This window comes from Physeter macrocephalus, chromosome 11 (assembly GCF_002837175.3).
Source record: "Physeter macrocephalus isolate SW-GA chromosome 11, ASM283717v5, whole genome shotgun sequence".
In the NCBI taxonomy this organism is placed as follows: domain Eukaryota; kingdom Metazoa; phylum Chordata; class Mammalia; order Artiodactyla; family Physeteridae; genus Physeter; species Physeter macrocephalus.
The window spans coordinates 87511410-87534981 of NC_041224.1; the positions used below are offsets into that span (position 1 = coordinate 87511410).

Genomic DNA, 23572 nt, shown 5'->3' on the forward strand with positions numbered 1-23572 from the left:
GATAGCTAGTGGGAAGCAGCCGCACAGCACAGGGAGATCAGCTCGATGCTTTGTGACTACCTAGAGGGGGGGGATAGGGAAGGTGGGAGGGAGACGCAACAGGGAGAGTATATGGGGATATATGTATACGGATAGCTGATTCACTTTGTTATACAGCAGAAACTAACACAATATTGTAAAGCAATTATACTCCAATAAAGACGTTTAAAAAAAAAAAAAAAAAAGAAAGTAAGGCCTGGTTCTGCTGCCATAGGAAGAGCTAGTGAAAAATGCAACTTCATAAACCTGATATTTCCAGGCCTGGAACACCTCCGAGGTCTGTAGTCTTGACTCTTTCCTACTCCTGCTCCCAGCAAGGACTCCCTAGGGCTCAGGATTCATGCCAGCCACAGCTTCAGTGCCAGAGAGGAGCTCTGGCCAGAGTGGGGGTGGTCCCCTCTTTCCCTTGGGAGGCAGGCATGCTTGGCTTTCCTTAAGGGATGGCCTGACAGGGTCCAAGCCCGAATCCACATTTGGAGCCCGAATCCACAACACTAAAACAACTTGCTAGTTTGCTCAGTGAGGCCAGTTGAGTGAAAACATCATCAGCTACACTAGCTGTTCTGCGAATGGTCTATCCATTTGTTTACCAAAGGTTGAACTGTCTACAGCTTTGAGGCCTCAGTTCCCACCCTCTGTGTGCTGGTCCATCCTCTGCAACCACGCCTGCTGCCAGCTATTCTGCCAGTCCCAGGGCACCTGACATGGGAAAGTATGTATCTTTCCTCACATGCCCCCATTAAACAGAAGCTTTGGTCCAATCTCATTTATTTGGTGCATTTCAACTTTGGATTATGACCATGGCAACCTTAAAAATGAGTACAGGGCTTCCCTGGTAAAAAAAAAAAAAAAAAAAAAAAAAAAATGAGTACAGTAGGGATGGCAGATAAGTTTTTTGTTTTTTTGTTTTTAATTTTATATTTTTTGGCCGCGTTGGGTCTCAGTTGCGGCACGCGGGATCTTTGTTGAGGTATGCGGGCTCTTTGTTGCAGTGCATGGGCTTCTCTCTAGTTGTGGCGTGTGGGTTTTCTCTTCTTTAGCTGTGGCGCGCAGGCTCCAGGGCACGTGGGCTCTGTAGTCATGGCGGGTGGGTTCCAGAGTGCGTGGGCTCCGTAGTTTGCAGCACGTGGGCTCTCTAGTTGAGGCGTGTGAGCTCAGTAGTTGTGGCCCGTGGGCTTAGTTGCCCTGTGGCATGTGGGATCTTAGTTCCCTGACGAGGAATCGAACCCATGTCCCCTGCATTGGAAGGTGGATCTTTACCAGTGGACCACGAGGGAAGTCCCAGCAAATAGGTTTTATTTCAAGTGCCAATTCTAATCAATTAGTACAACTTTCTGCAACACCAGAAAAGAATGACCTGAGACCTGAGGCCATGCTCGGCAGCAACTGTGATCCACTATTGATGTCTGCCTGGAAATAGGATAAGAAGTGTTATCACTGGGTTGGAGTCTCCTGGCTGCAAGGAGAATGGGCACTGTGGATTTCAAGCAACTCTGTTGCAACAAGCAGTTCAGCAATATTATGGTTTAGAGATTTTCCAACAAGCCCCTATGTGGAGGCCACTGGAGGTGAAGAATTACCCAAGACCTGCCTTCTTCAACATACCTGCTCTTCCAGAAGATATGCTTCTGGGATCCCAAGGAAACCTGGTCTCAGGGGTAAGATGCATCCAGAAAACCACATGTCATTTGACAAACTCTGTACTAGCAAAAACCCCAGACTACTCTAGCTAGTGAACTGCCCTCACTATTCACCTGAGATGTCACCAGCTGTACAAAACTACACGGCATCTGTCTTTGTCCCCAGAGCAACCACAGCTGAGTCCTGGGAAAGGGACAGGAATGGGGTTTCATGGTCACAGCTGGACTAGCCTCAAGTCACATGCACCTGCTTTTTTAAAGATGAATCTAGTGTGGAGCTAGATCTTGTTCTCAGGCCCCAAGCCCAGGGTCTGCCCTGGCAATCCTTCCTAAAGGCATTTTCTGGGAGCTTTGGACCAAGGCTCTCTGCCCCTCTCCCCAAAGTTCCCCAATTCAGTCCTGGGTCCTGTCACCTCCCCTCCCCCAATCCAGGCAACTTGGCCTATCCCTAGGTACCTCCTTGCCTTGCAACTTGCACTTTTCACACCTAAGTTTTAATTGAAGGGCTTTCTGTGTAAAGGGAGGTCCAATTTCAAGCTATCATGAAAAATGAAGGGGCTGGCGTTTGAAAAGCATTTTTAGGTGCCAAAGAATAACCTCCTCAACCCATTTCCAGCATAGATGCGATCCCGCCAGTCTCTCCTAAGTGGTCTCAATAGCTCCAGCCCACATTCACTGAACAGCTTGGCTCTCATTCTATCACTATAAAAATCAGAAAGAAAGAGGCTTTTCCTGTGCCTCTCAACAGGGCTTTTGTACCTGTAATTCCATCCATTTGAGGATTTCTCTAGCGCTCATTACTGTCACACATGGGAACGCTGAAAAGGGACTCCCGGAGATGGAAGAAAGGTGCTTAAGCCACAAGGGTTTCAGAATAAAGGATCAAGCTGTTCTGAAGATATTAAATTTTCTGTGAGGGCTGAAATGTGACTTGAGTAACTCAATTAGCATTTTCGAAGAAGCCACAGCATTATGGCTTTTCTCTCTGAGGCTAAACTAAGCGAACAAGAGTCTAACTTGGACACAGGGTTCCTCAGAGAAGCATCTTTCTTACCAGCCCACCATTCCCATTAATCACTTACTTAAATCACAGATTTAGTCATTCAACAGACTAAACCAGAGCTCCTAACACACGGCAGGTAACGAGAGGTACTGGGGAGAATACGGCAGAAGAAGTTTCTTACAACTCCACACACTCTGTGCACTGTGAAGTGACCAGGACCTCCCCAGAGCCTGGGGCCATAGACTGAGGAGATCGAACACAAACTTCAGATGGCTTCAAAGTCTTGTGGTTATCTTTAAAGTCCATGAGAGCTGTGCATTTACTCCGTAAAAGGATTTTTTCTGTCTTTTTTAAATTGAAGTAGAGTTGACCTACAATATTATATTAGTTTCAGGTACACTACATAGTGATTCAACATTTATATACATTATAAATTGATCACCATAAGTCTAGTAATTTGTCACAGTACAAAGTTACTGCAATAATATTGACTATATTCCCTATGCTGGACACTACATGCCATGACTCATTTATTTTACAACTGGAGGTTTGTACCCCTTAATCTCCCTCACTTATTTCACTTACCCCCAACTCCCCTTCCCTCTCTGTTTGTTCTCTATATCTGTGAGTCTGTTTCTGTTTTATGTTTGTTCATTTGTTTTGTTTTCTAGTTTCCACATATAAGTGAAATAATACAATATTTGTCTTTCTCTGTCAGACTTACTTCACTTAGCATATTACCCTCTAGGTCCATCCATTTTGCTGCAAATGGCAAAATTTCATTCTTTTTTAATGGCTGAGTAATATTCCATTGTATATATATACCACATCTTCTTTAACCATTCATCTATCAATGGGCACTTAGGTTGCTTTCGTATTTTGGATATTGTAAATAATGCTGCAATGAACATAGGGGTGCATATATCTTTTCTAATTAGTTTTTTGTTTTCTTCAGATAAATACTCAGATGTGGAATTGCTGGATCATATGGTAGTTCTATTTTTAATCTTTGAGGAACCTCCATACTGTTTTCCATAGTGGCTGCACCAATTTATAATCCCACCAACAGGGCATGAGAGTCCCCTTTTCCCCACCTCCTTGACACTTGTTTTTAGTTGTCTTTTCGATAACAGTCATTCTAACAGGAGTGAGGTGATATCTCATTGTGGTTTTGAATTGCATTTACTTGATGATTAGTGAAGTTGAGCATCTTTTCACGTGTCCATTGGTCCTCTGTATGTCTTCCTTAGAAAAATGTCTATTCATGTCCTCTACCCATTTTTTAATTGAATTGTTTGTTTTTTTGATATTGAGTTGTTTGAGTTTTTTATATATTTTGGATATTAACCCCTTAACAGATACATCAGTTGCAAATATCTTCTCCCATTTGTTTGGTTGCCTTTTCGTTCTGTTGATGGTTTTCTTTGCTGTGCAAAAGATTTTTATGTAGTCCCATTTGTTTATTTTTGCTTTTGTTGCCCTTGCCTGAGGAGACAGAGCCAAAAAAATATTGCTAAGACTGATGTCAAAGAGTGTACTACCTGTTTTCTTCTTACATTTAAGTCATTAATCCATATTGAGTTTATTTTTGCATATGGTATAAGAAAGTGGTCCTGTTTCATTCTTTTGCATGTGGCTGTCCATTTTCCCCAACACCATTTTATTGAAGAGACTGTCTTTTCTCCACTCTCTGTTATTGGCTTCCTTATCATAAATTAATTGACCATATAAGCATGGGTTTATTTCTAGACTCTCTATTCTGTTCCATTGATCTATGTGCCTGTTTCTGTGCCAGAACCATAGTTTTGATCACTATATCATGGTAACAGTGTTTGAAATCAGGAAGTTCCAAGTTCTTTGTTCTTCTTCCTTAAGATTGCTTTGGCTATTTGGGGTTTTTGTGGTCTTACACAAATTTTAGGATTATTTGTTTCAGTTCTGTGAAAAATAACATTGGCATTTTGATAGGGATTTTATTGACTCTGTAGATTGCCTTGTGTAGTATAGTCATTTTAATTTTAACAATATTAATTCTTCCAGTCAGTGAATACAATATATCTTTCCATCTGTTTGTGCCATCTTCAGTTTCTTTCATCAGTGTTTTGTAGTTTTCCGAGAACAGGTCTTTTATCTCCTTAGTTAGAGGTTCATATATAACAACTTATGTTATAGTAGTCTATTTTAAGTTGAAGGTAACTTAAGTTTGAGCACATTTTAAAAGCACTGCATTTTTACTTCCCCTCCCTTCATTTTATGTCTTTGGCATCATATGTTACATCTTTCTGTGTATCTCTTAACAAATTATTTTAGATATATTTTACAACTTTTGCCTTTTAACCTTAATATTAGCTTTCTAGGTAGTTGATCCACTACCTTTACTATGTTTGCCTTTACCACTGAAATTTTTTTCTTTCATAATTTTCTTATTTCTAATTATGGCCTTTTCTTTTCCATTTAAAGAAGTCCTTTTAACATTTCTTTAAGGCCTCTTTAGTGGTAATGAATTCCTTTACAAGCTTTTGCTCGTCCGGGAAACTCTTTATGTCTCCTTTAATTCTGAATGATAACCTTGTTGGGTAAAGTATTCTTGGTTGTAAATTTTTTCCTTTCAGTACTTTCAGTATATCATGGCACTTCCTTCTGGCTATAAAGTTTCTGCTGAAAAATCAGCTGATAGTCTTATGGGGGTTTCCTTGTACATAACTAGTTTTTTTATTGCTGCTTATAAGATTCTTTAACTTTTGACATTTTAATTATAATGTGTCTTGGTGTGGGCCTCTTTGGGTTCATCTTTTTGGGGATTCCCTGTGCTTCCTGGACTTGGATGTCTGTTTCCTTTGCCAAGTTAGGGAAGTTTTCAGATATTATTTCTTCAAGTAGGTTTTCTGTCCCTTTCTCTCTCTCTCTCTTCTTCTTCTGGGACCCCTGTAATTCAAATGTTAGTATGCTTGACCCAGAGGTCCCTTAAATTATCTCACTGTTTAAAATTCTTTTTTCTTTTCACTGTTTTGAATAGGTGATTTTCACTATTCTGTCTTCCAGATTGCTGATCTGTTCGGCATCCTCTAATCTGCTATTGATTCATTCTAGTGTATTTTTCATTTCAATTATTGTATTCTTCAGTTCTGATTGGTTCATTTTTATATTTTCTTTCTCTTTGTTGAAATTCTCACTGAGTTCATCCATTGTTCTCTAGAGTCAGTGGGCATCTTTATGACTATTACTTTGAACTCTTTATCTTATAAATTGCTTATCTCTGTTTAATTTAGTTCCTTTTCTGACGTTCTGTCTTTTTTTTTCATTTGGAAGGTATTCCTTTGTCTCTTTATTTTGCCTAACTCTCTGTGTTTGTTTCTATGTATTAGGGATGTTGGCTACATCTCCTAGTCTTGGAAGAGTGGCCTTACATGAAAGGTGTCCTGTGGGGCTCAGTGGTGCAATCCCCCCTGGTCACCAGAGCACTGCTGTGGGCATGCTGATGTATGGGGCTGGCCTTCAGTGCAACTGACTTCGAGGCCAGTCTGGGATTATTGTGGGTACTCTGTGGTGCAGGGCTGGCCCCCTGGAGTGGGAGCCACTTTGGAGGGGTGCTGGTGCCAGCCAAGGCTGCCCAGCGGTCGGGGCAGGGCAGAAAGTGTTTTGGAGGGATCAGCTCGAGTGGGTCCTCAGGGAAAAGTCAGGGTGGGGCACACAGTGTTAGTCAGGTTGATGGACAGTGACAGAAATGGTGCCTGCCAGTGGTTCCATCCCCAGAACAAGCTCCTCCAGATCCCTGCCCCTCCAGCACATGCCTTAAAATTCATCAATGAGTCTCCTTCTCATGTGACCCAAGCACTTTTCAAGCTGCTGCCTCTGTGCTGGGAGTCAGAGTGAGTGAATGTGTGTGCAAGACCCTCAGGAGCGTCTCAATCTCCCACAGCCCTTCCACTCTCCTAAACGTAAACCTTACTGGTTTGCAAAGCCAGGCATTATGGGGGCTTGTCTTCCCAGTACAGATCCCCCAGGCTAGGGAGCCTGATGTGGGGCTTGTAGCCCTTGCTCCTCAGGGGGAATCTCTGTGGCTGTGACATCCCTCCTGTGTGTGGGTTGCTGCACTGGGGGTGTGGGTTGGACTAGACTGTGTCTCTTCCACTCCTGCCTGTCTCATTGCATCCTTTGCTTTCTGTTCTTAGTTTAGAAAATCTGTTCTGCTAGTCTTCAGGTGGTTCTCAGAGATAGTTGTTCTATAAGTAATTGTAGTTTCGCTGTGTCCATGGGAGGGAGTGAGCTCAGGGTCTTCCCACTCTGCCCTCTGGATGTGGACCTCTCCATAATACACGTTTAATGCAAAAATAATTTCCCTCTGTTTCCTCAGAATGCTACACCCCCTCCTCAGAGGCAGGAAATGCAGTGTCTGAAATCAGGCACCGTAGGCCCATCCTTGGGCCTGGTTAGTGCCTGGCTGGGGCAGAGGGTGATGAATTGGGTGACTGAGGAATTAGTTAAGAAAATACTTTTTATGAAGAGTGCTTTGTGTGGTGCCTACTATGTGCTGGGTGGGACTGGAGGTTGGTCATAGTCTGTCCCCCTCTACTCAATGAATCAAGGACAAGTAGAAAGGAGGGAGGGAATTAACCTCAAGGCACATCAAGCCTTAGGACCTGGAATGGCTGGTGGATGGGGCAGGGGAAGAGGGGAGTGGTCTTTTTTCTTATTTTCTTTTGGCTGCTCAAGATCTTAGTTCCCTGACCAGAGATTGAACCCGTACCCACTGCAGTGGAAGCACAGTCTTAACCACTGGTTGCCAGGGAAGTCCCAGGGGAATGGTTGATTCATTGAGTGGAGAGGGACAGAGTATGACCAACCTCCAGTCCCACCCAGCACATAGTAGGCACCACACAAAGCACTCTTCATAAAAAGTATTTTCTTAACTAATTAGCGGTTTGCATCTAGAGCTTCCCATTCAAGCTATATGTATGATATAGGGAAATAATTACTTCTGGTAAGAGCTCTCTACTATTTAGCAAGGTCTTTTTCCTTTCTTTTCCTGTTTAAAAAACTAATGGAAATACGGAAAAACATCAATGGCCTCAGTTCAGGTTACCACACATTTCTAATTACCCAAGACCTAGTTATTTTCCATGGCTGTATTTCTACGGCAATACCAAAAATATTATTATTTTTCAAAATTATATTACTATTGATTTTCAGCCCATTGAAAACATCTGGTATACAAGTAAACCAACATATATTTTTATAACTTAAGGAGTTCCTAGGCATTCATTCTGCCCCAGCCCTTTGGCCAGCATATGTGTTTCCCATGTTAAGCTGCTCTTGGTCAGTGCTCGGCCAGCCTACCTGTCAGGCAGATACCCCTGGTACTGTTGCACAGGTCCACCATCACTCGGACCTGCAGGAAGAGAGGACCATTAATAGCAGTACAGTAGGCAGTGGACCCTGAACTTGCCCTTTATTCAGACAAGCAGAAAGCAATTATAAAAATTTACAAAATAACTTCAGGAGAATATGTAGAAGTCCGAGGAAAAGTTAATCTAAAACTGAAAAGAAATCCTTAAAAGATCTAAAGTTTTTTTATATCTGCAGCTCATCTATCAACATTGTCAACAGAATCTCCTTGATTTCTACCAAACTCTGAGAAGGCCGAGGATGGGGAAGGAATCACCAAATCTACATCCAGGCTGGCCCCCCTCCAAGTGTCTGAAGGGCTCAATCTGTGGGTCTGAATAAAGAGGGCTGGTGAGCTTAGCAGTCAGTAGCAAACACTTAACTATCTGAGCAAGTACGGGTGAGGTACTTAACTCCTTGACACTTTGGTTTCCTCTGAAATTGTAGATTATGTGAGTAGATGTTCTGAGGGTTAGGCAGCTCCATGTCTGGCATGTGGAAACTGCCCTTAGAGGAGTGATTCTCATGCCATGGACACTGCCTACTTGCCATTGGATGTCCACCTGGAATACATGGTCACTGCATTGTGGTACCATCCTGACATCTGGTTTCCACACACCACTTTACACTCCTCCCCCCAACCATTTTCCACGCTGCTGCTAATGAGCTTCACAAAACCCAAATCTGATCAGGTCAGCCCTGCTTCAAATATTTTTGTGACTCCTTGCTGCTCTAAAGATACAGTAAAATTCCTCCTTCTCTGGCCTCAGCTCACACCATTCCCCCCTCCCTTTCTGTTCTCTAGTTCCACTCTGCCTCAGTTTGCTCACCTGTAAAATGGGGCTATTTGTAGTACTTACATCTTAGGATTGTTGTGATGCTTAAGTGAAGTTATATGTGAAGCTCTTAGAACAGTGCCTGGCATGTAGGAAGCACACATAAAAGTGTTTTCTGTTTTGTGGAGGCAGCAGAGAGTGCAGATAGAGGCATGAATCCTGAAGTCAAACTGCTTGTGTTCTAATCATGGCTTTGCCATTCACAACCAGTGTGACCTTGGGAAAGTTACTTAACCTCTCTGTGCTGCAGTGTCCTTGTCTGTAAATGGAGTTAACAGTACCTACCTTACTTAAAGCATGGTTATGTGGATAAATGAGTGAATACATGCAATACTCTTACAACAGGGCCCGGCATATGATAAACAAACTCTATTTATGCTACTGTTTTGATGGTTCCTTGGATATGCCTGGAATGACTTAGTTAATTTATCAATTTACCATCCAAGAATTTCAAATTTATACATAGAGCAATTTTTAGACCCAAATAATGTGGCATTTCAAAACTGTGGGAAGAAAGATTATTAGTTGGGAAATGGAGTTGAGACAGCTGGATAGAAATGTGGGGAAAAATAAAAAAGATGGATCCCTATTTCACTCCTTACACTAAACAAGTTAAGTGAGCCCCATTAATCAAAAAATTATAAGTTAAAAACAACCTAGTGAAAATACTGAAGGAAACCTTGGGAAAAATATTTATAATGGTATTAGAGTAGGAAAGACTTTTCTAAGAAAGAAACAACCCTCATGCTATATATAGGAAAAATGTGATAAATTCAACTGTCTAATAATTAAAAATTTCTGCAAGAGGTAAAATACTGCAAACAATAACAAAGGAGAAACACAAACTTAGAAAAATAATTGCAAAGGGCTTGTATATTAAGAGCTGTTACAAAGCAATAAATAAAGGGAAAAAAAACAAAAACAAAGGAAAATGGGCATTGGACCCAGGCAGAAAGTTCAAAGAAAAAGAATAGTGCCTTATCTTCACTTACAGTTGAAGAAAAACATCAAATTATGAAATACTATTTTTACTTCTTAGGTTTGCTAATAAAAAGAATAACAGAGCACTTCTCACAAGGCTGTCAGGAAAGTAGCACTCTCATATTGTGTTGATGGAAATGTAAAGGGATACTGCCTCTTTGGAGGGCATTTTGACAATATCTACTAAAATTTAAATGGATCTACATTTTGACTCATCAATTACACTTTGAGATTTATTCTACAGATACACTCATATATGCATGAGAAGATGTAAGTACAAAGATGGCTGTTGCAAAAATGTGGGCAAAAGCAAAAACTAGAAACAACCTAAATAATTATCAGTGAGGTCTGGTTAGAGAAATTGTAGCATATTCACATAAGGAAATACTGTGAAAAAGAGTAAATTTAAATCCATAAAGCTGATATTGAAAGATCTCCAAGATAAATGAAAAAGTACAAGGTACAGAGCAGTATGTACAGTATCCTTTCATTTATATAAAAGAGTAGTACATACGAAAATGCTACTTTATTCTTCTCTCTTGCTGCTTTCCAGATTCTCTCTTTGCCTTTGACTTTCTAGAATATTTCTGGAGAGAAACCTAAGAAGGAGAACTGAAACCTAAAAACTCTTCCTCAAGTAAGGAGCAGTAGAGAGCCAGGGTCAGAGGGAGCTAAACTAAGTATGATTCGCCCTTCTGTTTTATTCAAAATTTTCGCTGATTTCTCTCTCAATTAAACTCTTTATAAAAAGAACATGTTTTGATTTGAAGGGAAAATTTGTTTTGCCTTCTACCTAGGTTTATTTTGTTTGCTAGGAGATCCAAAGGGAAACTTGTACGGTATTTACTTTTTGTGAAGTGTGTCAGCAGGTACTTATTGACTGCTTTAGAAATTTATTGTGAAATATATCATACATATCACAAAAATATGAAAGGTGTGCCAACAGTTTAAAGATGAATAATAAGACAAACATGTATACACCACCTTCAGCTAAGCAAGGCTTTAGAGCATCCCAGGTGCCCCTCCCAAAACACACCCTTCCCTTCCAGCCACAACCACTCCCTGAGCTGAAGTATAATTGGGCCGTGAAACTCTGCCTTTTGTACAGATAGCAACAGAGAGGCTTAGCGAGGTGAGGTCATTTATTCAAGGTCACACAGCTTGCTCTTGGAAAAGCCAGGCTCAGCTCCAGGTTTCCTGATTCCAGGTTTACCGCACTTTCTATTATGGCTCTGATGAGTATCTTGACGTAACCAGAAGAAATTTCGATTCACTGTGTTTAGTCATGCTCATAAATTAATGCAATCAGCTGCACTACAAAATTTATCATCTTAAAAAATGTATATAATTGTCCATTGAGAGGACCATTAGAGGCTTCACAATGCTTCATTTGTTGCCTGGGGGATTACAGCAGAAGGAGTAGTTAGAAACAACAGAAGCATCAATAGGGAAAATTAACCTTTCTCTCTTTTATGCTCATCACTGGTCTGCAGTTGGCACAGCTTCTATAAAAAATGATGAAGAAGGAGTTTTCATTTCCTAATCTTTTGGCTTCATTTATATGCTAAAAGTTAATTTAGATATTTACCAGTAAATTGTGTTAATCTTCACTCGGGAATATTCTTTTAACAAACATGGTCTATATAAGATTGTATCAAGGTAAAACATGGTATGAAAAGGTATGGCCATAAGAAAACCAGAAACTTTTTTTTTTGTTTTCCTGATAATAATGATTAAGAGTTTGGATGAAAATAAGAAAATTCAAAATTGAAAGTCACAAAATCTAGCTTGTCAAATTAAGGAGTCATATTTGGTATACAAGGCTTCCTAGATCTTGATTTAGGATTTGAAAACGGTGAAGCTGCAAGAGGCCTTAGAGCTCATTGTTCTGGGGGTGTCAGGCAGGACCCATCCAGGACGTGGTCCTGCCCCTTCTCGAGGCCATCTTCCCCTGCTCTCCCCCATTGCTCTGCTCCAATCACACTGGCCATCATCATTGGTCTTTGCCATGCCTTATAAGGCATGGGGACTTGTTTTCAGCTTTGACAACATATGGCAGCAATGGGAGAAAAGACAGCCAAAATGGGTCCCATTAGTGGCCTGACCAGACCTTCCAGTTTTCTCTCTGGATACAGAACTGGTCTCACTGGATTAGTAGAACTCATGGGATCTTAGGAAATTCATGGGCAAGGAAGGGGCCCCTGAAGAAAAGTAATGGACTTCTTGCTAATCTGGCATCAGATGGCTTGAGCTGGCTCTAATTCAAACTAAAAATAGATGGGACTAATTTGGCCGCCTCTATGAGAAAGAAAATGCTATGAACTGGGAATCTCACTTGCAGGAAGCTTATACAAGGATATCTGGGCAAGAATGCTTATTGCAACATTGTGATGGCAAACGCATGCAAAAAATCTAAATGTTCATCAGTAAGGCACTTGTTAAACAGATGAGAAAGAATGAAGTAGATCTATATGTACTAATATGGAAAGACGGCCTTGGCATACTGTTAAGTGATAAAAGCAAGGTGCAGCCCAAGCCGTATAACACAATACAACTTTTTGGTTGAAAAAGAATATTTAGATATGTCTGGATAAGCGCAGAGAAAAGTTGGAAGGCTCATGAACCAAACCATTAACAGATTTTTTTTCTCCTGGAGACTGAGACTAGGAGATAAAAGGGGGATTTTCATTTCTTAGTTTATATTGTTTTAAAAGATATGTTGGGATTATGGGTGAATTTTACTTTGCTATGCTTTTAATAATTCAGAGAGAGAGAAGAGAGCATGCAAGCATTATATGAACGCAAAAGATGGGTCTAATGATCCAGCTTTCCCTGGGAATCCAAATATCATGCCTTCACAATAACCCCCATCACTTGGAATAACTTGGACAGATCTCTGTTGCTTCTAGACAAATGAACATAGAATGAACTAGAACAGCTGTCTAGTGACTTTCAAATTGTTCATTAGTCGTACGATTTTTCTTTTTCCCACATAAATTGCCAACCCTCCAAATAAAAACACAAATGGAATGAAGCTACTCTGGGTTAACTTATCTGTAAAATGAGAGGGTTGGACTAGATAGATGATTTCAAACTCTGCTCCCAGGAGGAATCAGGGGAGGAAGTGGGGAGGGACACCTGGAGACCTAGAGTCAGGGGAGGAGGGATAAGAAAGCTGAGGTCCAAAGAAAGCAAGTGAAGTAGGTGGCTCAGCCTCCCCTCGCTGGTTCCAGAATAGAGTCCTGTTTTTCCCCCGCATCTACCTTTTCATACCATTTAGCCTTTGCAAAAGGAATTGTCTGAAATTCAACAGGAAATGCAAATTTTTGCTTTAGTTTACTTTGAATGTGAACAAGATATTAGATTTTTACCAGCTGATTATGCATCAACTTCAAGAAATCTCTTCTGTGCAAAAGAGAATGGTTTAATCAAAAGTGTTTCTCATCAGAATGAATAGAGCTAAATGCCGTGTGCGGTCACTGCTCATCAGAACACAAAACCTCAGGTGGTTGGCTGGCCTCCCTCTTAAACTCCCTTCCTCTCACCTTTTACTCTCAGGACTGATTCACGAAAAAGTAAGGGAGCAAACCTGCCTGTCATCACCAGTTTACGTATTGCTAAAATAATGTGTCCTGTCATGGCTTCTCTGAAGTTCCCCAAGTACAGGTTCTGGTTTGCTGGGGGGAACAATGTTTAAATTCCAAGTCACCTTTCAGATCTGGCCTATTTTGTAACTTAAATTCCATTTTCTTAGACAACTTGAATACCCTTTATGGTGCTCCTTAATTATGCAAATTGCTGTTATTTTGTGTATGCAAATGATCCTTTAGAAAACATTGAGCTATGAATGTGGTGGCCCAGCTGCTGGAGGGTTAGACCACAGGTATTGGCGGAATCCCTCATGGGGTCTGAAGCTGCAGTGAGCTACCCTGGACTCATCCCTCTGAAAGGCAGGAATTCACACTGGGACCAAGACATGGTGATGACAATCTGCAAACCCCAACGGGAAGGTGGGGTTTGCTATGTACGGGGTTAAATACTGAGGCACGACCTTCTTCCTGCAGCCCCACAGGAAGATCAGCCAAAGGTCTAGGCATTTGTAGCAAGTGAACAAACCCTGGTCATCCCACACTAATGGCCTGGGGCCGAGTGCTCTTGTCAGTTGAAACTGGTATCCTCAGAGCCCAGCTAAATCCTAACGAGTCTTCCCCAAAGACCTCCATTCCCACTAACTGCCCCCTTTACAGCCCAGCAGCATCACAACGTGGCTGCTTGTTGGCACGCTCTGTCATGTTTTTCGGGCTCCTCAACCAGATAGGCTCCTACTGGTAGGGACTGTACAACGTACTCTTCCTGTACACCGCATTCACTCATCTGGTCCCTTTGCCAGCATTAGAATGGCATTGAGAACATAGTAGATATTCAATAAATACTTCATTATTGACTACTCAATCAATTGGGAGGGGAATGTGCTCTTCAACCAAAGATATTATTCCTTTTTTGACCAGCAGTATATGGGAACCGAACATCTAGCATGTGGTTACCTGTTTCTCTTTGTGCCTGTTTGCTTAAGATAACCTTTTTGGCAAACACTCCACTAATCCCTAGAAAATAGGAGCTTGGAGATGCTAGGGTTATCCTATAGGGTCCCTGATATATGGCTAACAGAAAATAACAGAAACACTTCATTGTTGTCTTGAGTAGAAATACCTGGTTAGGGCTGAGTTGGCCAGGTAGAGACCGGGGTGCTGAATGAAAAGGAGTCTCAAACATCAATGAAAATGCAATGCCATAAGGAAAACATGGTATTCCCTAGCTCTTCCTGATTTGCTAAGTAGATCAGAATGGAGGTGAAGACCAGCCTGCCCTCCAAGGAGCAGGGGTCTCAGACTACTTGTCCCTAAGGCATTTATTTTCCTGAGTAGCTTACAAGGGCTGAACTGAATTGCTAGTGATGGTGCGGCCTCCCATCACCCTCTTTCTCACCCTGCCTCAGTAATTGCCTGGATTCTCTAATAAAATGCTGAACAAATAGTTCACATGTATTGGTTTAGAGTCCAGCCACAGCCTTGGCCAGCCCTCTTGCACACAAAGGCTGGGGAGTCACAGAAGTTGAAGAAGCTCAGGCTGGGCCCAGGCCTCCTCAGCAATCCCAGTTGGAAAGGGCAGTTCCAGCAAATGCCCTCACCCAATGTCTCCGGCAAAATTACTTTTAGCTCGGATCAGGGCCTGAGGGAACAGCCCTGTGACATTTATTAACCCTGGGGACACCTAAAAATGCATGACAGAAGTCCCTGAAGGAGGAATTCCCAGGTGTGCTTGGAGGCCTTCTTTAGGTCTGACCTGATGGAGGAGATGAGTGACTTGTTTCTTGTTGCCTGAGCAGGATCCCCTACTAGCTCCCCAGCCCCATGACAAAACAGGACTCATGGCAATACTTACCACAGGGAGTGGCTGTGAGGAGTAAATGAAGGAGTCCTTATAAAAACACCTTTTTGGTGTTCATACTAGTGTTACATAAACATGATTGTCTCATGATTTGAATGTAAATCAGCTGATTCTGCTTTTTAAAAAATCGTCAATTCACACTATTTTAATCAAAGCCTGATTACTAGTTTCGAAACGTAAAACTGAGTAGGATTTATAGAAATAGCCAGATATAAATTGATAAGTGCCCTAACCCACTAAATATAAGCCTCGATTGGTATTATAACTCTCTTCCTAATCACTCCCTTCTCCCACCAGGAGCCCCTGAGGTGCCAGCAAGCCCCAGTTCTCAGCCTTGTCCTGTCTGCAGTTCAAGCAGCTGCCTCTCAGGAATGGCCTGTCCTTTTGCATTTCCTCCTGTCGCCTGCTTAGTTGGGAGCTGCTGACAGCCTGGACTCCTCACGCTAACATGCTGACCCGGCTCCAGAACCAGGAGTGATGGGCCACTGTCAGAGGAGGCTCAGAACGCCTTCTCCCACTGTCTCCTGTGCTCACAACTTTCTTCCTCCAGGTCGGAGATAGACTCAGACATGGAGACAACATGATGTTTTATCTACTTATACTGCATCTCATCCTGAAACAGTTCTCCCCCAGTCATAAAAAAAAAGAAAAAGTAGCAGCTAAAAATCAAAGTTACTAAGTTCAAATCCAACTTTAAGAAGTTGTTTTGTATTGAATTGCCTATTTTCAAGCCCAGCAATTTTACAATTTATTCTGGCCAGTTGTATCTTAAAGGGGAAAAGCTCTTTCTATCTCTGTGTATTTTAAACACATGCAAATGTAATGGAATAGCTTGCAAGTGAAATTATATGTAACTATGAGAAAATATTGGTAACTATTTGATCTTGAGACTTGAAGTAGGAAAGAACATTTTAAGCATAAAAGCAAAAGAAGAACCCATAAATGAAGGACTTTATAGATTTGACTACATAAAAATGGAAAATTTTAAATACTCCCCACCAAAAATACCCCCAGCAAACAGAATTAAAAGATAACACCCAGGGCTGAACGGTGTGGTGTAAAGAACATGAGTTTTGGGAGTCAGATACAGCTAAGTCTGATCTGAGTGCCAATTCCTTCACTCACTGGCTCTGTGTCCTTGAACAGGATGCTCTCTAAGCCTCAGTGACCTGTCTGTAAAATGGGAATAATCATAATAATGATAATAATAGCAACTACTTCATAAGGTTGTTACTAGGATAAGGACTTTTTTGACACACATACCTAAAGCTCTTAGCATAGTACCTGGCAAGTTTTAGGTTCTCAATAAATGTTATAATCATTACTAAGGGAAAAATATTGCAACATGTGTAATACACAAAAAGCAAATAGCTTTTCTATATAAAAGGTATTTGTAGATTAGTAAGAAAAAATTTTTTAAAACACATTTAAAAGGGGGCTTCCCTGGTGGCGCAGTGGTTGCGCGTCTGCCTGCCGATGCAGGGAACCGGGTTCGCGCCCCGGTCCGGGAAGATCCCACATGCCGCGGAGCGGCTGGGCCCGTGAGCCGTGGCCGCTGGGCCTGCGCGTCCGGAGCCTGTGCTCCGCAACGGGAGAGGCCACAACAGAGGGAGGCCCGCATACCCCAAAAAAAAAAAAAAAAAAAAAAACACATTTAAAAATGAGTTAAAACATGAAAAAAATCTCACACAATGATTTCAAATCATCAATAAACATATGAAAAAAAAATCATCCTCACTGTAATCAAACACCAGCAGCCCCCTCCCTGATGTTAGGGACTCAACCTGTCCCAGTGTTGGGTCCCGCTTATTTATTTACTTAGTGTCCTACAATTCAACTCAATTCTTCCTTTTAAAAAATTGTGTTTCAGGTGTACAGTATTATAGTTCAACATCTGTATACAGTAGAGTAGACTACCATAAGTCTAGTTACCATCCATCAACATACAGTTGACTACTTTCACCCAACCCTCCAATCTCCTTACCCTCTGGTAATCACTAATCTCTTCTCTGTATCTATGAGTTTGTTTTATTTTGTTTCTTGGGTTTTTTGTTTAAGATTTCACACTTGAGTGAAATCATATGGTATTTGTCTTTCTCCATCTAATTTCACTTAGCATAATACTCTCAAGGTCCATCTATGTTGTCACAAATGGCATGACTTCATTATGTTTTACGGCTGAATAGTATTCCATTCCATCTTCTTTATCCATTCATTCATCGATGGGCACTTATGTTGTTTCCATATCTTGGCTATTGTAAATAATGCTGCAATGAACAAAGGGGTGCATATATCTTTTCAAATTAGTGTTTTTGTGTTCTTCAGGTAAATACCCAGAAGTGGAATAGCTGGGTCATATGGTAGTTATATTTTTAATTTTTTGAGGGATCTCCATACTAATTTCCATAGTGGCTGCACCAATTTATAGTCCCACCAATAGTGCATAAGGGTTCCCTTTTCTCCACATCCTCCCCAATATTTGTTATTCCCTGTATTTTCAATAATAGCCATTCTAACAGGTGTGAGGTGATATCTCATTGTGGTTTTGATTTGTATTTCCCTGATAACTAGTGATGTTGAACATTTTTTCATGTGCCTGTTGGCCATATCTATATCTTCTTTGGAAAAATGTCTATTCAGATCCTCTGTCCATTTCTTGAATCAGGTTTTTTCTTGTTGTTGATGTAGGAGTTTTTAAATATATTTTGGATAATAACCCCTTATCAGATATATGATTTGCAAATAACTTCTACCATTCAGTAGATTGTTCTTCGTTTGGTTGATGGTTCCCTTTGCCGTGCAGAAGCTTTTTAGTTTGATTTGGTCCCATTTGTTTATTTTTGCTTTTGTTTCCCTTGCCTTTGGAGTAAGATCCACAAAAACATAGCTAAGACTGATGTCAATTAGGTTACTGCCTATGTTTTCTTCTAGTAATGGTTATGGTTTCAGGTCTTTCTTTCAAGTCTTTAATCTATTTTGAGTTAATTTTTGTGTATGGTGTAAGATAGTGGTCTAGTTTCTTTCTTCCTTCTTTTTTTTTTTTTTTTTTGGTATATGGCTGTCCAGTTTTCACAACAATATTTACTGAAGAGACTGTCTTTCTCCATTGTATGTTCTCTACTGCTCCTCTGTCATATATTAATTATCCATGTATGTGTAGGTTAATTTCTTAGATCTTAATTCTGTTCCACTGATCTATGTGTCTGTTTCTGTGCCAGTATCAGTATAGTATAGTATAGTATAGTATAGTATAGTTTGAAATCAGGGAATGTGATACTTCCCCAGCTTTGTTCTTCTTTATCAAGATTATTTTGGCTATTCAGGGACTTTTGTAGTTCTGTACAAATTTTAGAATTATTTAAGTTCTGTGAAATTTGCCATTGACATTTTGATAGTGATTGCATTGAATCTGTAGATTGCTTTGGGTAGTTTGGACACTTTAACAATATTAATTATTGCAATCCATGAGCACAGAATATCTTTCCACTTATTTATGTCTCCTTCAATTTCTTTCATTAATGTCTTGTAGTTTTCAACATATAGGTCTTTTACCTCCTTGGTTAATTTTTTTAAGTATAAATTTATTTATTTTATATTTATTTTTGGCTGCATTGGGTCTTTGTTGCTGCGCACAGGCTTTCTCTAGTTGTGGCGAGCGGGGGCTACTCTTCGTTGTGGTGCGCGGGCTTCTCATTGCAGTGGCTTCTCTTGTTGAGGAGTACGGGCTCTAAGTGCACAGGTTTCAGTAGTTGTGGCTCATGGGCTTAGTTGCTCCACGGCATGTGGGATCTTCCCAGACCAGGGCTTGAACCCATGTCCCCTGCATTGGCAGGCAGATTCTAAACCACTGCGCCACCAGGGAAGCCCCTCCTTGGTTAATTTTATTCCTAGGTATTTTATTCTTTTTGATTTGGGTTTGCATTGTTAATGGGTTTGTTTTCTTAATTTCTCTTTCTGATAGTTTGTTCTTAGTGTATAGATATGTCCCAGATTTTTTTTTTTTTTTTGGCCACACCAAGCAGCTCTGAGGGATCTTAGTTCCCTGACCAGGGATAGAACCTGGGCCTCCTGCAGTGGAAGCGCAGAATCCTAACCACTGGACTGTCAGGGAATTCCCGCCACAGATTTTTATATATTGATTTTGTATCCTGCTACTGTTCTGAATTCATTTATTAGTTCCAACAATTTTTTGATAGAGTCTAGGGTTTTCTATGTATATTATCATGTCATCTGAAAACAGTGACAGTTTTTACTTCTTCCTTTCCTATTTATATACCTTTTATTAATTTTTCTTGCCAAATTGCTGTGGCTAGAACTTCCAATACTATGTTGAGCAACAGTGGTTAGAGTGGGCATCCTTGTCTTGTTTCTGATCTTAGAGGAAAAGTTTTCAGCTTTTTCTTGTTGAGTGTGATGTTAGTTGTGGGTCTGTTATATATGGCCTTTATTATGCTGAGGTATGTTCCTTCTATACCTACTTTGTTGAGAGTTTTTATCATTAATGGATGTTGAATTTTGACAAATGCTTTTTCTGCATCTATGGTATTAAAATACATCTAGTCTAAAATGTGAAGTGGATAGCTGGTGGGAGGCAGCTGCATGGCACAGGGAGATCAGCTCGGTGCTTTGTGACCACCTAAAGGGGTGGGATAGGGAGGGTGGGAGGGAGACACAAGAGGGGGGAGATATGGGGATGTATGTGTGCGTGTGGCTGATTCACTTTGTTGTACAGCATAAACTAGCACAACATTGTGAAGCAATTATACTCCAATAAAGATGTTAAAAAAATAAAATAAAATACATCTGGTCTAATGTGTCATTTAAGTCTGCTGTTTCCTTATTGATTTTCTGTCTGTATGGTTTATCCATTGATGTAAATGGGGTGTTATAGTTCCCTACTATTATTATATTGCTTTTAATTTCTCCCTTTAAGTCCACTACTATTTGCTTTATATATCTTGGTGCTCCTCTGTTGGGTGCATATACATTTATAAATGTTACATCTTCTTACTGGATTGACCCCTTTATCATTATCTAATGCCCTTCTTTGTCTTTTATTACAGTCTTTGTTTACAGCCTACTTTGTCTGATATGAGTATATCTACTCCAGCTTTCTTCTCTTTTCCATTTACATAGAATATATTTTCCATCTTTCACCTTTGGTCTGTGTGTGTACTTACTTCTTCTTCTTTTTTTTTTTTTTTTTTGCAAAAAACTTACCTCTTCTTATTATTTTTTTGCTGTACTTTTAAAAAACTTTTTATTTTATACTGGAGTGTAGCTGATTAACAATGTTGTGATAGCTTTAGATGCACAGCAAAGCAACTCAGCCATACATATACATGTATCCATTCTCCCTGAGACTCCCCTCGCATCCAGGCTGCAACATAACATTGAGCAGAGTTCCCTGTGCTATACAGTAGGTCCTTGTTGATGATCCTTTTTAAATATAGTAGTGTGTGTGTGTGTACTTACTTCTGAAGTGAGTCTCTTGTAGGCAGTATATAGATGAGTCTTGTTTGTTTTTTTCAATCCATTCAGCTACTTTGTCTTTTGATTGGAAAATTTATTCCATCTACATTTTAAGTAATTATTGATAGGTATGTACTTATTGCCATTTTGTTAATTGTTTTCTGGCTGTTTTCGTGGTTCCTATTTGTTCCTTTCTTCTCCTCTTTCTCTCTATCCTTGGGTTTTGATGGTTTTCTTTAGTGGTATGTTTCAATTCATTTCTCATTTTCTTTTGGGTATTTACTATAAGTTTTTTCCCTGTGGTTACCATGAGGTTCACATATAACATCCTATGTAAATAGCAGTCTGTTTCAAGTTGGTAGCAACTTAAATGTGAACACATTCCAAAACTTTATATTTTAACACCCCTCTATACTTGTGATGAGACATTTAAAATCTTTTAATTTTATGTATCCCTTAACTAATTATTTTAATTGTAGTTAATTTTACTACTTTTGTTTTTTTAACATTCCTGGTTGCTTTATAGGTGATTATCTACCAGCTTTATATAATATTTACTTTTTCCAGTGAAATCTTTTACTTTCATATGTTTTCATATAATTAATTAGTGCCATTTTTTCAGCTTAAAGAAGTCCCTTTAATATTTCTTATAGAGCCAGTTTAGTGGTGGTGAATGTCTTTAGCTTTTGCTTAACTGGGAAACTCAATTTTTCCTTCAATTCTGAATGATCGCCTTGCTTGGTAGAGAATTCTTGATTGGAAGCTTTTTCCTTTCAACACTTTGAATATATTATGCCACTCCCTTCTGTCCCATAAGGTTTCTGCTGAAAAATCTGCTGATAGTCATATGGGGTTTTTCTTGTATGTAACAAGTTGTTTTTCCCTTGCTGATTTTAAGATTCTCTTTATCCTTAACTTTTACCACTTTAATCATAATGTATCTTAGTGTGTGTCTCTTTGGGTTAATCTTATTTGGAACTCTCTAGGCTCCCTGGTCTTGAATGTCTGTTTCCTTCCCCAGATTAGGAAAGTTTTCAGCCACAATTTCTTCAAATAATTATTCTGGCCTTTTCTCTCTCTCTTCTCCTTTTGGAACCCCTATAATGCAAATGTTATTCCACTTGATGTTGTCCCAAAGTTCCCTTAGGGTATTCTTCATTTTTTAAAATTATTTTTTTCATTTTGCTGCTCTGTTTGGGTGAGTTCCATTGCTTTGTCTTCCAGTTCACTGATTTCTTCTTCTACCTCATCCAATCTGCTGTTGAACCCCTCTAGTGGATTTTTTTCAATTCATTTACAACTTCTGTTTGGTATTTTCTTATATATTCCATCTTTTTGTGAAATTCTCACTGCATTTGTCCATTCTTTTCCTGAGTTCAGTGAGCATCTTTATGACCATTATTATGAACACTTTATCAGGTATATTGCTTATCTCCATTTCACTTAGTTCCTATTTTGAGGTTTTGCCTTGTTCTTTTAATTGGAACATATTCCTCTGTCTCCTCATTTTGCCTAATTTTGTGTTTGTTTCTATGTATTAGGTAAATCAGCTACCTTTCCCAGTCTTGAAGAAGTGGCCTTATGTAGGAGATGTCCTGTGAGGCTCAGAAGTGCAATCCCACCTGACCACCAGTGCCAGTAATCAGGAGTGTCCCCTATGTGGGCTGCATGTGCCCTCCTGTTGTGTCCAGGTTGTAGCTACTCCTGCGGTACATTGGTGGGTGGAGCTGGCCCCATGAATGGTTGTGAAGCCTGGTTGTGGTGGCTGTTGTATGCTGGTGGGTGGGGCTAGCCCTTGAAATTGCTGTGTGGCCTGCCACAGTGGCATCCATGCACTGGTGGATGAGTTATTGCACAGCTGGCTGTAAGGCCTGGCCAAGGCACAGGGGTAGGCAGGGCTCTTGGTGGGGCATGCCCATTGATGCTAACAGGTTATACAGAGATTTCCAAAATGGTGCCCTCCAGTGCCAGTATTAGCAAGGCAGCCTGAGATCACAAAAATGGCTCTCGTCAGTGTCTCAGTCCCAGGGTAGTGTCCCAACTGGTTCCTGCCTCTTTGGCAGATACTTCAAGATTAGTAAGTGGGTCCCCCTCACCTATGGTCCAGGCACTTTCAATCTGGTGTTTTTGCACTGATTTTCAGGTTGAGTGAGTCTGTGCATGAGCTCTTTAAGCAGTGGTTTTCTGTTTCCTGGAGTTCCATAATTTTCCTGGACATATTTCCTGTTGGTTTTCAAAGCCAGGTGATTTGGGTGCCTCATGTGGAGCTCAAATCCCTTGCTCCTCAGAAAAAAACTCTGCCTTTGTGATCCTTTCCGATTGTGGATTTCCATGGCTAGGGTGTGGTTTTTTCCTTGGCATGACCGTATTTCTGTTTCTCTTGTTCGCCTTGATGTTGTCCTTTTACCTTTTGTTCTGGAGACTCTGTTCATCCAGTTTTCATGTCCTTTTCAGAGGGAATTTTTCCATATGTAGTTGTAGATTTGTTGTGTCTGTGGGTGGAGGTGAGTTCAGGATCTTCCTATGCTGCCATCTTGAACCCTCTCCTGGGCCCTCCTCTTTTTAACTTCAAACTACCAAGCCTCTAATATCTTCTCCCACCCAATCTGGCCAATGATTCTCCAATCACCTAGAGTGTAATCTACATACAGATTTCCAGACTCAATCTCCACTGATTCTGACTCAGCAGATCCAGAATGTAGCCCAGACATCAGCACTTTTTTTTTTTTTTTTTTTTTTTTTTTTTTTTTTTTTTTTTTGTGGTATAC

The 23572-nt window shown here is 40.4% G+C and overlaps 1 protein-coding gene across 1 annotated transcript in view; it reads right to left on the reverse strand.

Moving 5' to 3' along the window:
- The window catches only part of GLDN (gliomedin), a 68566-nt gene that overhangs the window by 29838 nt on the left and 15156 nt on the right, over window positions 1–23572 (reverse strand). The window contains exon 2 of the mRNA XM_007120101.3: window positions 8020–8071. Coding sequence (XP_007120163.2) covers window positions 8020–8071 — 52 coding nt within the window. The remainder of the gene's footprint in view (window positions 1–8019; window positions 8072–23572) is intronic.